At 43.8% G+C, this 18,170-nt stretch overlaps 1 protein-coding gene across 3 annotated transcripts in view; it reads left to right on the plus strand.

Annotated features, from left to right (window-relative positions):
• Window positions 1–18,170, plus strand: part of LOC122091317 — a 79,701-nt gene that overhangs the window by 45,779 nt on the left and 15,752 nt on the right. For all 3 annotated transcript variants that reach the window (XM_042661187.1, XM_042661185.1, XM_042661186.1), the window contains one exon: window positions 14,542–14,667. In XM_042661187.1, coding sequence (XP_042517121.1) covers window positions 14,542–14,667 — 126 coding nt within the window. The remainder of the gene's footprint in view (window positions 1–14,541; window positions 14,668–18,170) is intronic.

The following is an 18,170-nucleotide window of genomic DNA, read 5'->3' on the forward strand; positions in this document are numbered from 1 at the left end:
TGCCATGTGGAAGTATGATGTGGAAATTTTGACAATTGGATAGTCAGGGAATAGTCTGGATTGGTGACATGTCAAATGTCAGATCAAATTCAATCATATACTCGTATAAATATTGGCATGCAAATTGTCTGCAGTCTTAGGTTTTTGTATGACTTGTTTTGCCACTTCAATTCCATATTTCCATTTGGACTGAAACTTGACAGTTGAGTAGAGGATCGAGGGATCTACCTGTCCATAAAGTTTCAGCTCCATCCAACCTGCTACATGGCAGAACTAGGTGTCCATTCATAGATTCAATTACCTGGACTGATGACCAGGAAACCTTCTCCCCATGGCATATTTATAGACCTAACAGCTTTTAGCATTAAAGCCTGAAGAAACCCTGCGTAACCTACTCAAATACCCTCATTTTACACTTAAACAGGGACACTCTGTTCAAAGACGGAATACACCCTCACATTATCACATATTACTAATTAGGAGCATTATTTACCAGAAAAATAAATAAAAGAAGAGATTAGAACTAGGGAAGACTGCTGGATGTGAAGTTGTGAACAGTATCCTAATTGAGTCGGGGAGATTTCCCCTTGTCGATTCTGACTTTCCAGGAACAGAATTTATCCATGATTGTGGAGAGGGAGGAATCTCCATCATGTGCTGCTACTGGAATGCTTCTTGAAGTCTTTTATAGGTCTTGAAAAGTTTCCTTCAATTTCTCTGATATTCCCCGACCTGACCCCTTGTCCCCGCCAATGACCTGAACCCATGTCCTCTCCCCTTCCTCCACGGGCTTTGGCCGATGGCTGCCCCAACCTTCCTGATCTGACTCCCTCTCCCGCCCCTTTTTCCCCTCCTCTTGTCAGCCGCCCCTGGTCCTCTATTGTTGCCTCTTCTCCACCTCCTTCCTCCTCCCGGCCCCCTACCTCTGGCCACTCTCTCTACTACCACCCTCCCTCCTCCCTTAACTCCATACCTATCAGTCTCTGCCCCCCTGGGCTTCTTGAATCTGAAATCAGCAAATGGAAGAATTGTCTTGTCGGTTCTTTCTTGGGAAGCTGACCTCCGTTTGCGGTTGTTAAATCCTCTCTTCACAATCAGTGGAGACCCCTGTGCCCTCTCTCCATCTACATGCTGGACAATGGCATCTTTGTCTTCAACTTCTCCTCCCCTGAAGACAAATCTGCTGCAATTGATGGCGGCCCTTGGTTCATGGGCAAGAAACCCATCTTCTTGCGGCAATGGGATGAGCGCACCTTTTATCGATCGGAATCGACGTCCATCCCTCTTTGGATCTCCCTTCCCAACCTCCCCCTCCACTTCTGGTGTGTTAAGGGTCTAAGCATCCTTGGTTCTATCATTGGCAAGCCGTTATATTCAGACAAGAGAACTAAAACTTTGGATCGCCTCTCCTTCGCCCGCATATGCGTTGAGGTCTCAGCTGAAAGGATTCTACCCTCCACTATTACCGTTCTTGAGGGAGATGAACATTCCTTTGTGCAAGAAATAAAATATGATTGGATCCCCCCTATGAGCTCCAGCTGCAAATGTTTTGGGCACTCCACAGTGTTATGTGAAAAAAAAAATTCAAAAAATGTGTCTCAAGGGGAAAATCCGATAGAGGAGACTAAAGAATCTCTGTTATCTGGTCCTCAAGCCCCTATCGCTTGCTCGTTTTTGGCTTCCTCAGCCCCTGATAACCCAAGTAGGGAACACCCTCCTCTGAGAAAGCCTTCCAGAAGGAATTAAGGTCGGAATCTGCGACCTACGGCTGTCATCTCCGGCGTCTTGGCCCTTATGTCTTCTTCTGCTAGTCCAATGGAAGCTTTGTTGGGCAGTAACTAGTTCTCCTCACTTGCTTGCTATGATGAACTTTTTTTGCCTACTACCTTGACACATCCCCCTTCTCCCACTCACTGCCACTCTGACCCTTCTGTCGCTTCTCCCTCTCCCGACTTTGCACTTACGGCTGGCCTTTGTGCCTCGAATCTTGTTCCTCCTCCCTCTCCTACTATCCCATCCTCCTCTGCCCTTCCTCCTCTCCTCCCTCTTCTTCCTTCTCAACCTCCTTTGTCGTCTGCCTCTGGTACGACTAACCCTCGCTCCCCTTTTATGTCTCTTCCCTCTAACCCAACCAAGCCGGTCCAACCTGAACCGCCTTTCATTCCTCTTAATAAATTTCTCCCGGTCGAGTTACTTTCTGAGTTCTCCAAGTTTCCTCCTGACTACCCCCTCTATCCAGACCCACACTTTCTTAACCCTCCTTGACCCTAAAACCAACCCAAACCCTGGTCCATCCTCTTTAGACTCAGCCCACTCCACCAATCTCGACCCTTGTCCATCCTCTCTAGACTTAACCCGATACCCATGCCCGTCATCTCCCTTACCCGCGCATCCCCCCTCCCCTCTGGCTCACGAGGTCCTCGCTATCCTGAATACCTCACTCCCCTTCGAATCCTCTGCGAGCTCTTGCCAGGCTGCCTTGCCTCTCTGGTTATAGGCCCCTTGGGTCTCCCGCTAGCACCTTGCTTGCCTGCACTGTCGCCTTGGAAGGCACCATCACCGCTTCGTTGCCAATTCCGTCGCCTGTCAATTGTGCCACCACCAGTATCACTGATGCCTCTGTTATTTCCGTCTCCTCCCCTTATCTACATATACACTCGGGGGATGGTTCTGATACTGCGATGCCTCTTGCCATTGGGGTCGTCACTGTCCTCTCCAGTGATGCCTCCCCTGCTTCAATATTCTCTCTTGGCCTCCTGCTGGGCCTTGATTCTACGACAAATCTCCTGCTTGCCCACGCCTTGGAAGGCGTCAACACCGACCCTCCCTCTACTGCTTTGAAGATGCTAGTTTCGGTTGCTTCCGCTCATTCCTCTGGGCTCTCCACTGGCTTGCAAACAGTCTTGCCTCACACCTTGGAAGGCGTAATCATCCCCCCTCCTCCGTTGAATATGGTGCTTCCCACCCCCACAATTTTACTGAGTTAAGTGCTACTCACCCCCTCACTTTTGCTGGTCTCCCGTAAGCTTCATCACAGGACTTAGGCCCCCTGCCTGGCACTCTTCACTTGGGCTCCTCCCCTATGGATTATTCCCCCTCTGAGAATCTTAGTCTCTTGGCTGAGGCCCCTCTCTCCAAGTCCAGACTGGCTTTTCCAGTCCCCCCTAGACCCCTTGCTGCTGGTCATAAGAATAAGGCCATGTCCACCCTCCCACGCCTTATAGGTCCCTCTAACCCTAAGCTTTCCACCACCCCCTACCCTCCTCTTTTAAAGAGTATTCCCACCGGTCAAAGTCCAGACCCACCCCTCCCTCCTACCCTAGTGAGTCTTGGATGCCTTCCCCCTACGTTTCCAACTGATCCCTTGGACTATCTGGAATGTCAATGGTCTAAATTACTCTGCCAAACATGCCTCCATCCACTCGTATCAAATCTTCCAGGGCTGCTATCTATTGCCTCCTTGAAACCCGTGTCCTAGAAGCGAATGTTCCCTGCATCGTTGCTTCTATTGCCCCCTTTTGGTCCTTCATTTCCAACTATGCCCACTCCTCCAACGGGTGCATTTGGATCATTTGGAACCCTCTTCTCATCCACCTCTCCCTTCTTGCCTTTTCTTCCCAAGTCATCCATTTTTCCTTCTCCCCCCCCTCGGGCTCCCCCCTTTCCTTCTCCGCTGTCTATGTTCTTAATTGGGCCTTTGATAGACTTCCTTTGTGGTCTGACCTTCTCTCCTTCTCCTCCACCCTCTCCTCTCTTCCTTGGGGCATTGGAAGGGATTTCAATGTGGTTTGGGCTTCCCATGAGAAACTTGGTGGTGCTCCCATCAACTCCCCCTCCACTGACTCCTTCAATAATTGCATTGAGGAAAGTGGGATGGATGATCTTAGGTGGACCAGGTCAAATTTCACTTGGCACAATCTCCGTAGTGGTCATGACTGGGTGCCCTGTAAGCTCGACCGTCTTCTTGTCGATGAAGCTTGGCTAACCGCCTTCCCTACCTCCCACTTCGGTTTCAACCTCCTCAGCATCTCTGATCATTCCCTTATCTCCCTCTTTGTGCAGCCCCATATCTCCTTTGGCCCCAAACCTTTTAATTACTTTGACATGTGGTCCCTTCATGAGGGATTCCTTCCCTTGGTTAGGGACATTTGGGCCATCCTCATTGTTGTGTTGTCCTCTCCTCTCATCAAAGTTGAACCTGTCTCCTACTTTGATGATCTCTTCCATCCTCCCCCCAACATTCTTAACAAATCCATCCCTGATCATCTTCTACCATCCCTTCAAGCCATCCCCTCGGATGATGAGATCCTCTTTGCTATCCTGCGCTATAAGTCTAATAAAGCTCCTAGCCCTAATGGCTTCAGTATGGGATTCTTCTCCACTTGCTGGCATATCATTCGTGGTGACCTTATCTTTTCCATTTGTAGCTTCTTCCTTAACCCCTCCCAAATCTTCCGCATCAACCATTCCTTCCTTTGCCTCATCCCCGAGAAGGAAGGTGCTCAATGCATGTCTGGATTCAGACCCATTTCCCTCTGTAATCTTCTTTACAAGTTTATTGCCAAGATCCTCGCCAATAGGATCCAAAAGGTAATTGATTCTCTTGTCAGTCCAAATCAATCTACTTTCATTGCTGGAAGAAGTATATCGGATAACATCATCCTTTGCTATGAGATTGTCAGAGACTTCAACCGCAAATCCCACTCTTCTGTGGCCCTTATGAAGATAGACATTCACAAGGATTTTGACTCGATCCGTTGGGATTTCCTCTCCTTTGTCCTCCAAATTTCTTTCCCCCCTCCATTGTTCACTGGATTCACTCTTACATCTCCACCCCCCGATTCTCTGTCCTCCTCAATGGTAGCCCCGCGAGGTACTTCTCCTCTGCGATAGACATCAGGAAGGGGTGCCCTCTCTCCCCCTTCCTTTTCTGCTTGGCCGTTGAAGTCCTCTCCCGTTCAATCCAATCCTCCACTGGTTAACACCTTATATCCCCCATCCCCAAATGTAAAGCCCTTAAGCTTACCCACTTGGCTTTTGCTGACAATCTCATGATCTTCTCTAAAGCCGACCTTGTCTCCATATCCAACATCATGGCCTCCCTCCATCTTTTTGAAACCCTTTCTGGCTTAAAAATTAATCTCCTCAAATCATACGCGTAGTTCCCCTAGTTTTCGCTCCTCCAGACAAAAACCCTTAACTCTCGTGAGAAAGAAAGTAGAACCCCATAGTGTCGCCGCCTGGAGCAGCCTGGCCTCACGACGAGCCCCTCCCCCTCTCCATCCTTTCTTCTCCTTCTCTCGTCCTCTCACTCTCCCTCACCCTCTCATCCTCTGCTCTCCTTTTCCTCTTCACCCTCTTCCTCTTATCCTTTTCTTCTTCTTCTCCGGTCTCACACGTCCGAGAGGTCGTGATCCACCCGTTGCCGTCTCCCCATCCCTTCCACTCCCGTCTTGACTCTGATCTGGTGATGGTCTTGTCAAGATCCCCCTGATCCTCCCTGTAGGACTCGTTGGCTCCTTCTGCCGACATTCTTCTGGGCCTATCGCTGCTCTTCCTCTTCCTCGAGTTGTTGCTTGATCGAGTTTTGCTATGTCGCCATCCATCCGCTGCTCCGGCCTGCTCCTTGACCGCTTCGTTGGCTCCTCCTCCCCTCCGCCGACCCTTGCTGGGCCTGTTGCACTATTCGAGTGTGCCTTTGTGCTGCTGACCTAGCCAAGCTCTCTTCTGGATCCTTGGTAGACCAAACGTTTTCTCACGTTTTCTCCCTAATTGAATCGTTTGTCTCGGTGGTTTATTAACAAGTTTTTTGTAAGGCTTGCAACCCGTAAGGTTTTCAGCCATGCTCGGCTGACAGTCGCCTAGCCGTCACCCTCCGAAAGGCCGCGCCCCCCTTCACGACTGTCTCCGGGAGGCCAGCTTCTCTCTTGCCCGTGGCCCTCCGCAAGGCCCGCTCCCCGCCACCATGCCTTCCTTTTCTGTCGGAACTTCGATTCATGTCTTGACGGCTGCAAGTGGAAGTGATGAGATTTGTTGGTAGGGTTTGGTGGAACCCTACCTGTTTTTTCCTGTTTTCCCCTTCTCCTACTTTAGGCTTCTGGGTTCTTGTTCAGCCTATATGGGCTTTTGAATTTTATGTTGTTATACTTCTGGCCCCTTTTAATTATGCCCATGTGGATTTGTGTTGTATTAGACATGTCATTTGTGACATGCCTTCCACTCCTCAAGCCCACTAGGCCTTGGATGTTGTCCTTTTGGACTTTGGTTACCCTTATAGGGTTTGTAATCTCCCTTAGGGGATATATTCTCCCTCCCCCTTCTCAAATCCAACCTCTTCCTTTCGGGAGTCTTGGACTCCCGTTAAGCCCAGCTCCTTGCCATCTCTTGGTTCTCCTCTGGAACCCTCCCGTCAAATATCTTAGCCTCTCTCTTATCTCCTCTCCCCTCTCCCCTCTCCCCTCTCCCCTCATCATTGTTCCCCCCATCCTTGATTCCATCAGGAAAAGGCTCCAGCTTTGGAAAGGCAAGCTCCTGTCCTATGCGGGTCGCCTTGTCCTAATTAAGTCCGTCCTCCAATCCCTCTACCTCTATTGGTCGGACATTTTTTCCTCCCTGTTTCCACTTCTATAGCCATTGACTCTCTCCTCTGTGCCTTAATTTGGAAGGGAATGGAGACTACTAGATTCTTCCACCCCGTGAGTTGGTCGAATGTTTGCCCCCCAAGTCTGAAGGAGGCTTGGGCCTCCATAAAATCAAGGATGTTAACTCTACTGCTATCCTCAATCTCATCTGGAAAATCATCTCCAAGCAGCAGAGTATCTGGGTCTCTTGGGTTTACTCTGTTCCCCTTAAAAAGGATTCCCTTTGGACCACCTCCCCATCTGCTGATGCTTCTTGGATCTGGAGATGTATTCTCAATTCCAGATCCTTAGCCCCCTTGCAATTTCCTACACCATTGGCAATGGCTCCTCCACCTTACTTTGGCTTAACCCCTAGCACCCTGCGGGCATCCTTCTCCCCCTAGTCTGCCCTAGAATCATCTTCGCCATTGTCTCGACTCGATCTGCCACCGTGGCCTCCATTCTCTCTCCTAGTGGCTGGTCCCCTCCTTATCTCCCTCCCTCTTGTCGGATCTCTGGTCTTCCCTCCCCCCATCCCCCCTGGACACAAAGGATTATAGGATTTCGTTAATTAGGTTCCTTCCTCCTTGGGCCGCTTCTCTTCTACAGCTGCCTGGAACTTTACCCACTCTAAAGACCCCCTAATTCCTTGGCGTAATACCATCTGGTTTAAAGGGCACATCCCTCACCATAGCTTCACAGCCTGGTGAGCTCTCTCTCCTACTGTCTCCCGACCCAGTCTTTCCTCAATTACCGTCACATCCATGTTCTTACTTCCTGTTGTTTTTGTTGGAATGGTACTGAAGATGTGGACCATCTCTTCTTCTCCTGCTCTTTTCCTACCTCCATCTAGAAGAAGGTCCTCCACTCTTGTTGGCCTTCCACTCGTCCCATCCTTCCACTTCCCTTGTGAAGGATCTAGGTAGACATGACCTTTAGTGGCTCCACCATATGTGACACATCTGGGAACATGGTTCAAGATCTCGCTAAGATCTCCTTTTTTTCGAAAAGGTGAGTTAGCGGAATAGGTGAGGTCAAAAGTACAAAATCTCAAGCGAGATTTCGAGATCTCGCCGGGATCTCGGTTCATTTCTCGTCTCGAACCAGTTTCAGTTCATCTTGGTCAACTTTTTGGTTTAGACCTTGCATATAAAGCATGGTTTTGACCCCTTAGGCGAGAAAACTCGCTGGTTTCACTTCTTGGGACCTATTTTTGTGAGAAAAAAACTTCAAAAATCTGTGAAGCAGCTGTTTTTTCTTAGAGATCTTCACTATTAGTAGCATTGAAGCAAAGATCTTCAACTTTGGTGGTGGCTTTTCTCCTCAAGAACACTTTAAGGTACAAATTTCTTCCCAAAACCATATTTTTCATAGAAAAAATCTTGTTTCTTACCATTGATTTTTTTATATGTGATGCTAATAAGTATGATCTATTACTATCATGGAAGAAAAAATATTTTTCTGTTTTTAAATTAATTTTTTATTTTTCTGTTTAAATAAATGCTTTTCTTGGAAAAAAATTTGAAAAAATATGATTTATATATGCTATTTGGTACTCAATTTTTTATATGTTGGTCACCAAAGGCTCATCTACAGCCTCATGGTGTCCATTTTTTTTTTTTCAGCCAATAAATGTTTTAATTAATTTTCTGAACTATATATTATATATTAAATAATTACAGAAAAATAAAAAAAATATATGGAAAAAAATTATGTTTTGTATGGAAAATTACGTTAATGTTGTGTAAATATTGTTAGTATATTTTGAAATGAAAATGGTGTTATTAGTTGCACTCTATTATACTTTATTATGGACTTTGATATTATTATTAATAAAAAATATGATTTAAAATTACAAAAAATAAAATAAAAAATATGAAAAAAGTTATGTCTTGTATGGAAAATTACTTTAATGCAATGTAAATATTGTTAGTATATTTTGAAGTGAAAACGGTGTTATTAGTTGCACTCTACTATACTTTATTATTAACTTTGATATTATTATTAATAAAAAATATGATTTAAAATTAAGAAAAAATTATAAAAAGTAGGGGATTAATATGTAATAGCTATATGATATTGAGTAGCTCTTAATGCATGCATTCTTTAATATAGTGTTGATGTTGAATAGTTATTATTTACTAATTCATGCACAAACACTTTTATGTAATAGTGTTGAAGACTTGAAGTTGGGGCATAATGTCTACTTCTGGAGGTGGTGATATTGCATGGTTACAAAGGGATCCAATGTTAGATGACAAAAAAAAGTCAAAGTGCAGGTACTGTAAGAAAATGATAAATTCTGACGGTGCTACTAGGTTAAAAAAGCATTTGGCTGGGGGGTACAAGAATGTTGCCAAATGCCCCCAAGTTTCATATGAAGTGCAAAAAGATATGCAGTGGAGTCTACGAGGTGGAAGGTTGAAGAAGGCAGAGAAACAAAGGTTGGATCAAGAATTCAATGAGGCAGTCTCAGAGAGTCACCCTCACCCAACAATAGTGGATGTTGACTCTAATGACTTTGATAGTGATTATCAGCCAGACTAAGGTATGACAAGGGAAGAATAGAGAGAATTGCAACAAGTTAAGGCAGCGAGGAAGATCTCTCATCAAATAAAAAAGGTTAGGCGGGTAGAGATGAAGAGAGGAGTAGGTGGCTCTGGTTTTAGAGTAGCTGCATCAGATGTGCCTCCCACAGAGGAAAAAAGGAACAAGAAGCAAAGGAATGTGGATGTGCCTTTCAGGAGAACTCAGAGTGTGAGGGTTGCCACACCCCCAAGAGATCCTGATGAGGTTCTGAGGCAAGATCCTCTTATATGTAGCCAGCAGGATAAAAGACAAAGAACCATAAAGCAAGCTTAGGGTAACTGGAAACAGCAACTTGGGGATGCAATGTCAAAATTTTTTTCTTTTTATAATAACATCTCAGCTAATGCTGCACAAAGGACATATTACTAGGACATGATTGACCCTGCAGGAAGGGCTGGTCCAAGAACAAAGGGGCCCACTCATTATGAGCTGATGAATGTTTACTTGCCTCAACAGGAGTTAGATGAGTACATTAATAGCTTGAAGACTTAGTGGGCACGATATAAAGTTACTGAGATGTGTGATGGTTGGACTGGACCAACTAGACAGTCCATCATCAACTTCATGGTGTATTATGATGGGAAGACTGTCTTCTTAAAGTCTGTTGATGCAATCAAAGAGAAGAAGGATGCAATATACTTATACAAGTTGTTGAAGGATGTTACAGAGGTGGGGCCTGAGAATGCTGTTCAGATTGTGACAGACAATGGGAGCAACTTCAAGAAAGCGTGGGAGAGACCAATGAATAGGAAGGGCAAAAGCATCCACCTTTCCTGGACACCATGTGCTATCCACAGCATTGACTTAATGCTTAATGACATGGCGAAGAAGTCTTTGGTAACAGGTGCGGTTGAACGGGCAAGACAAATGACCACATTTGTTTACAACCATGGATATGTCTCTCTTTGTTGAGGGAAAAATGCGGTGGAGATTTGGTAAGGGCAGGCATGACCTGATTTGCAACCAACTACATTGCACTGAAGAGCTTTCAGGATAAGATGGTTGGTTTGAGATCCATGTTTGCCAGTTAAGAGTGGTTTGGATGGAAGGAATCGAGTTCGCCAGGTGGTATTGCAACACAGGCCACCATCTCTAGTGAACAATTTTGGCAGGATGTGAAGAAGGTTCTTATATTTAGCCTAATTGTAACTGTCTTGAGGTTAGTAGACTCAGAGAAGCAGCCTACCTTACCATATGTGTATGCTGCAATGGAGAAAATGAAGGAGGTGAGAGCATCTATCCCTAGGGGTGCAAAATCCTACATCAAAATTATTGAGGAGAGATAGGAGAAACATTTGATGCATGCATTACATAAAGCTGGTGAGTTTATAAACTTAACTATTAAAGACTTACTTTACACATTACAGTCAATGATAAGTATCGGTGTACCACTACAAGTACGATCTAGGAATGGATGATGTATTGATAGAAGCTGTGGAGCTTGTGGTGGCAAAGTTGGTCCCATAACCTAATCTACAGGCAGCATGCAACACTGAGGTGGGTTAATGTTTAAGATATGTATAGCTTCCTAAGTGTTGATGAATTCCGTATTGTGTACTAACTTGTATTCAATGTTTGAAATATGTATAAATGAAAGAATTCAGGGATGCTAATGGGAGTTTTGGTAGGGCAGCGGCAACGGCAGTGGCTGGAAGACAAACTACTGCCCCTGGTGAATGGTGGGTCCTATATGGAAAAGATGCATCTAACTTGAGGAAGATAGCAATCAAGGTGCTCTCCCAAACTTGTTCTACATCTGGATGTGAGCGCAACTAGAGTACATTCTCATTGATCCACACCAAGAGGTGGAACCAACTGGGTCACGAAAAGCTACAGCAGTTGGTGTTTGTGCATTGCAACATGAGATTGAAGATGCAGCACATATGTCGAAGCATTGAGGGTAGTAATGAGCCAATTGAACTTTCTCATGTTTCCCAAGAAGACTCAGATGATGATGATGATCCCTTATACCAATGGGTGAAGGATCGAGGTGAGCCACTTATGGATCAGCCTGGGGGTAGGCCCAAGCCAAGGATTAAAGTATCGGTATCGGTCGCAGTATCGGTCGACCAAAATTAAGATACGTATCGGAAGGTATCGTATCATATCGAAGATACGCGCATAAATGGATATGAAACACCTTTTTAAACACTTTTGTATCAAAAAATTTGTTAAAAAAAGCTATTGATAATGTGTATTATGCATAAACACTAAATTGAGAGTATCGCACTAAGAATTTAAGGTTTGCAGTTGTCCTATAAATGTAAAATCCTTGTTCCCAACCTTGATTTTCATTTTAGTTAGAGAGAAATATGACTGGCAGCAACTTTGGAAGAAAAACCCTCAAAAAATTGTGTTTTCTAAAAAAAAATACCTGTCTTGGCCATTATATGACCGTAGTGCACTGTATTGGTACATACCGATATGTACCAATACTCACCGATACATGCTGATCGATACATACCGATACGTACTGATACTCATCGATACGTACCGAACGATACATACAAATACTTACCGATACATACCGAAACATATATTTCACCTCGATTTTATATTTTCCATAGAGTATCAGTACGTAGTGATAGTGTATTGATGCATATCGGTATGTATCGTAGGATATATATCGATACGAAAGGATTTAAAAAATTTCATGTATCGTATCGGTGTGTATCGTATCGATCAGCTAAATTTAAGATACGTATCGGAGGGTATCGTATCGGTCTCGGGAATACCTTAAACCATGGGCCCAACCCCGTGGTAGCTAGTCAGATGGGTACTGACGTGGATGAGTATATATCTCAAGAGGGCCGTGTGCTTTCACAGATACCTGGGCCTTTCGAGTCACAAGCTACTGGGGTTGATGTGGAGCCTGAAACTGTTTGGTCACGGTCCAGTGATGTTGATGTTGATGGTGGTGGTGGTGGTGGTGGTGGTGATGGTGCAGTGATGGTGATGATGGGGGGATGCGCGAGAGGTACCATTACACTGAATTGGAGCAAGAACCGGTGCGGTTCACAGGAGAGACTCAGTTCACACATGCCACACAGGACATGGACCATGGTGCACGTTCACCCATACCCATACCCTACAAGAGAGGCTCAAGTCGTCGATTCTTAGGTGGTGGAGAGAAGCAGGATAGCGTGGACTCCATGGACATCTCTGTTAGGAGCTTGACTGACATACTAGGAGGCTTAAGCATGGAGAGTGGTACTGGTATTCTTGGAGAGCCGTTGAATGTACCATCAACTATATATGGCACAGGGACAACCGGTTCAGACTATAGTCATTATAGTCAATTTGGCCAGTTTGGATACCCACAGGCCAACTCTTTCCCCTCTGCCACTGAGTGTAAGGGTCAGTCACATGACTCACACACCCAGATTGGGTCAAGTTTTGTGGATAGCATCTTCAGGGCTCCAGAGCCCCAGCCCTAACCCCCAGCCATACATGGTGGTTCCTGTCTGTCAAGCACCAAGCAGCAGCTATGGATCTCGTTCCAACTCATTTAGTTTCAGAGATATTTACCCAAAGATTGGGTACCTCCAGTTTGTAGATGATGATGTTTATAAGGCTGTCGTGGCTGACTTTGAGTATTACTTCCGTCATACTATGACATGGCTAGCCTTTGTGATTCAACCAGAGCAAAACATGCTTCGACATCAGCATCAACAACATGGAGGCTGTGATGATATGGCCCGACACACTCATTTCAGTACTAAGAGTCTTGGTTTCTAGGATGGAGTCTAAATGTCTAGTTGTTTACTATATCAGTATATCTATGTTATATTGTTATGTACTTTATTGCTTTATGTAGCTATGTTGTTACTTGTCATGTTACTTATCGCTTGTCTTATAGCATTACAAATTGATGAATGTATGTAACTCATCAATCAGCAATATTACAAATGGCTTTTATATTCTAATGATTATGTTGTGTCAAAATGTTGATTGTGGAAGGTGGATTGATGAATATATCATACTAGATGAAGTGTTCGAAGACTCGCCAACTAATTACATAGGGTACATTGTCAAAGTACCCTTTTGAGTTTGTTTTTTTACAAAACTGATGTTTCCATTGTGTTTAGAATGACTAAAATAGGATAAATACATAGTTTCCGGGGCTACAAAGGCTATATGCCCACCAAGATCAACTAGCGAGATGACCGCCAAAAAAATACAAGATCTCGCCAGATCTCATTTTTATGGGATAGCGAGATTGGTGGCGAGAGTGAGATTTAAAACCTTGGCTAGGAAGCTTGCCTTTTGCGCCACCATCAACCACCTTTGGATGGAACAAAATCTGCGTAGATGGACCCCCAACTCCCGTTCCTTTGAAAGGATTTGGAAGGCCATTTACTTTGATGTTTCCTCCAAGCTTAGATCTCTCCGTCACTGCCTGGTTCGTGACACCCCAAGGAACAGGTTCATTGTTGTCTCATGGGTTCTTCCTACATCTTTATCTCCCCCCACCCCCTAATTGCTATCTCCCATAGTTTCTTCGGGGCTTAGCTGCCCCCCCTTATGGGTTTTGCCCCTTTTGCCCCCCCTTTTCCCCCTTGTATATTCTTCTCTTCGGTAATGAATTACTTATTCATCCAGAAAAAAAAAAAGTTTCCTTCAATCGGTTAACCACAGCCTTGGATACAGACATATTAAATCCTCTTTTGTAGAATCTTCAATCAGCCCAATCAATTTTTCTCCATTGGGCTTTACCTGCCTTCAAATATAAGAGCACATCCTTCCTATTATAATAGCCAGGTGGCCCAGGGCTGACATAAATCTGAGCCCTGGCTTCCATTCTCATTTAATCATTTCAGACCTACTGATTTCAATACATCATTGGGAATCCCAAAAATTAAATAACTTGTAAAATAGAATAAGAGAGGTTGATGAGCCCCAGTCCCCAACAGCTACCTTATTTGAACACCCCTTTTAATCCTACTTCTAGTAATTGTTGCAAAAAGTGTGGAATTAACTAAGCATAACTCTCTCATATTGTTTTATTAAATAAAAATCTTGGACTACCTTACCAATCAGTTGGAAAAGAATATAAAAAAACAATGGTGGGGCCCACTAGCCTGGGTCAGCCGGATCAGGGACCAGCGATACCCATGGGAATTGACTGATACCTCTGATCCGTCCCCATTTTCAAAAGCTTGCCCAGGTTTGCTAACATCTGGATCACTTCTACTATTTCTGCTTCCTAAATAGATATTTCAAGAAATCTGTTACCTATTTCATTAGTGTAATTTATATGACTTCTGTCCTGCATGCATTGTTTCTTTTTATCGCTTAACTGCTAATGGCATTCTCTTTTGGTTATCTGCAGAAAGTTAAAGATAGCTGGAGAGTTGTAAACCATAGAGATATTATTCCAACAGTCCCTCGGCTAATGGGCTATTGCCATGTAGCTCAGCCTGTCTATCTAGGAGCTGGAGAACTAAGGGATGCCTTGGTGGGTAGCTGGTTTTGAACTCAATGTTGAAGGTTTTTTACCTTTTTAATGCCAACTGTCATCTTGGTATCTACTGATGTTATTCTGCTATTTGTTTTGCCCTCCTAGATGATGAAAACAATGAGTGCTGGCCCTTTACTTTTATGTGATATGTACCTAATATTTTATCTTGTTTCTGAACTAGCTTTAGATACAGCTTGAAACTTAAATTCTTGCTGAAGTTTTAAAACTTTTTGAGATTAATCATGACCAGTGGGGGAAAAAATATAATATTCCAGTGGAGGTTATCATCGCCATCATTCCTTTTACTTTAATTTTTTTTCTCTTTCTTCCTATTTCTTTATTTCATTCTTTAGTCTTTCTTGTTTCTTGTCTTGGTTCTTTATTGTTTTCTTTATAAAATTTCATTCCATTACCTTTGAGATGAGTGCAGTTCCAAAAGTGTACATATTTGTACATATTTTTTAAACTCCAGAACTGGACCTGGGCATCCCTTGAAAATGTTTCAAAAATTAGGAAGGGAAAAATCACAAAGAGGGTGGTGGGGGTTGTTCCCACCTTACCACTTACCAGTTGACCAAACATCAGTATCTGGCAAACTATCGGAAGTCGGCCCAAATACGAGGGGCAAAACCCAGCCCCTTGCTCATACAAAGAGTAACACATTAAGCAGAACTGTGATGAAATGAAGTTATAACGAAAAGATCATCAAATAAAGTGTGCTTAATCGAGCAAGGGGAATCCTACTAGAAGAAAAAATTCCCTAGAGCTCTGTAGAGGAACCTTCTTTAGAAAGTGCGTCATCCACTTTATTAGCTTCACAAGAAACATGAGAAGCTGAAGCATTGAGCTGCAACCAAGGATTTAGTTCTCGGTATCGGTATCGGTATCGGTATCCGATCCAGATTGGTATCGGAGAGGATCGGTAGGTATTGGCCACTTTTGCCCCTTGGTTTTTGGAAAAAAGTACTTTTTTTACTATTTTACCCCTGAAACAATACGGGTAGCCGATCTGGATCGGTCAGGGATCAGGGATCGGTCTCAGCCGATACGATACCAATACTTGAAACCATGGCTGCAATAGAAGAGAACAAGTGCTCTCCATATGAAAAGGAACAACCAAGAGCTACACTTCAGAATTCTCAATGTATTGTCTACGAAAGCATAATCAATCTCAATTTCCATATTCCCAAAGCCAGCATATGCGCAATGCGAACAACTTCAAGAATAGCTGAAAATTTTGTTAAGTCTGACAATGTGAGAACCAGGAAATCAGTACCTACAAGAGCAAAGAGGAGAATGAGAGAAAGAAGAGCCCTAGAGCTCACTGTAGGATTCAGAATAGCCTACTGTGAGCTGTGAGCCTAGGTCCACATTCTTATAACTTAATAAAGTAGACATTACAAGTATGGATTGTCTAACATAATTATTACAACTAAAACCAACCAATAACAAAGACATAACAGAAAGCCTCCTATGCTATATTATTTAACACCCCCTTCAAGCTGGAGCATATATATCTCCCATGCCCATCTTGGAACAACCATTAAGAATGCAAGCAAACCTAAACAATGCCTTAGTGATTAAAATATATATATATATATATATATACTCCCAGGTTGATTGCTAGAGTTAACAAATGGAGTAGAAATCAGTTTCTTTATAAGGACATCCCTCACAAAATGGCAGTCGACCTCAATATATTTAGTCCGCTCATGGAAACCAGATTACTAGAGATATAAGTAGCAGACTGATCATCACAATACATCTACATAGGTTTAGTGACTGAAAACCCAAACTCCTGATAAGAGATTTCAGCCACATCAGGTCAGTTGTAGTATGTGTCATAGCCCTATATATAGGCTTTGCACTCGACCGAACCTTTTATAGTCTGCTTCTTACTCCTCCAAGTAACAAGATTACCACCAACAACAATACTTTCATCAATTTTGAAGAATTTTCAAACCGAAGCATAATTTTCCCTATTTTCCTGAATTTGATGTCAATTTAAAAAAAAAAAAAAAAAAAATCCAGAAATAAAAATAAAATTTTTTTTTTTTGGATAAAAAAAATATCCAACTTTGTCACTCTGTGTTGGTGTCCAACATATATATAATATTGACAGGCATCCAAACACTAAGTATTAAATCTATTTTTTTTTCACAATTTTTGTTGCAAGAAAATTAATTTTATTTGAGAATATCTTAAAAACATTAAATAAATTCCGGTTCTGTGAAGCCATAGATGGGGCTGCAATGTGTAACATATAGAAGATTTTTTTTGGATGAATAAATAAATTTATACCCAAAGAGAAGAAAATACAAGGGAAAAATGGGGGGTGGAAGGGAGACTTAAGCCAACAATGAAAAGCCAACCGCAGGGGAGCAAAGCAAAAAGCAGCAAAATAAACAAAATAAGCAACTACATCAAAGGATCCAAAAGAAAGGGGGCAACGGCAAATGCAACGACAAGGGGGAGGGGAAGGGAGGGCATCAAGTGGCAGGGGAGGGGTTTAGCCTAAGGTTCCAGGAGGAAATTATGTGAGTATTTTTGTTGGAATTTGGGATGGGGCGGGAGCAGATAGAGTGGAGGGATTGGATTTTTGAGGTAACATCAAAGAAGATGGTTGTCCAAATCCAATCCGGGGGAGCGGGAGTTGGATGACCATCTACGAATGTTACGCTCCATCCAAAGGTGGTTAATGGTTCCAGAGAAAGCTAACTTACCAATGGTATCACATATGGAGGAGCCCGCAAATGTCATCTGGACCCATATCCATTCCCTATCAAAAGGGAGAATTGGCCTACTAGATGGCCAGTAAAGACAGTTTTCCAAACCAAGGAGGAGAGAGGACAGGAGAAGAAAAGGTGAGAGATATCCTCCTGACCGAGAGGACAGAGGCAACAGGAGGGGTTGACGGGGATGTGGTGGTGAAAAAAGAAGGATTGCGTAGGGAGGCAATTGGAGAGACATCTCTAGGTGGTAAACCTGTGGTGGGGGATGTGACCTTTGAACCAGACGAGATTGCGCCAAACGATAGTGCCAGAGGATTTCACAAAGGACCAAGCAGATGTAGAGGTGAACAACCCATTGCAAAGGGGGAGCCAGATGCATTTGTCTTCCCTACCACGGTGACCGGGGGGACGGGAGGGAGAGAGGCCCAGAGATCCGCAAGAAGGGGGGGGAGAGGGAGAGGGAGAGGGGGTCCAGCCCTGGGGGGAGAGAATGGAGGAGACAAGGAAAGATTTTGGAAGGCCAGAAGAATAGATGGTCCTAGGAGTGACAAGGGACGAGAGGACATTAACATATAGAAGATGGAATGCCAACCATTAAGTATTTATGCTATTTGTTTTCCCCAAAATTAGTTTTTGGGAAACGTGATGTACCTCCAACTTTGAATCTTGCACAAATCTCCCAACAACACAGAAATTGCCGCTTCCACTGCGTTCTCCTACTGCCCAAGCACTGGTTCCAACCTTGTATGGCAGTAATTTAGCCAAGAA

The sequence above is a fragment of the Macadamia integrifolia genome, chromosome 10 (genome assembly GCF_013358625.1).
Source record: "Macadamia integrifolia cultivar HAES 741 chromosome 10, SCU_Mint_v3, whole genome shotgun sequence".
In the NCBI taxonomy this organism is placed as follows: domain Eukaryota; kingdom Viridiplantae; phylum Streptophyta; class Magnoliopsida; order Proteales; family Proteaceae; genus Macadamia; species Macadamia integrifolia.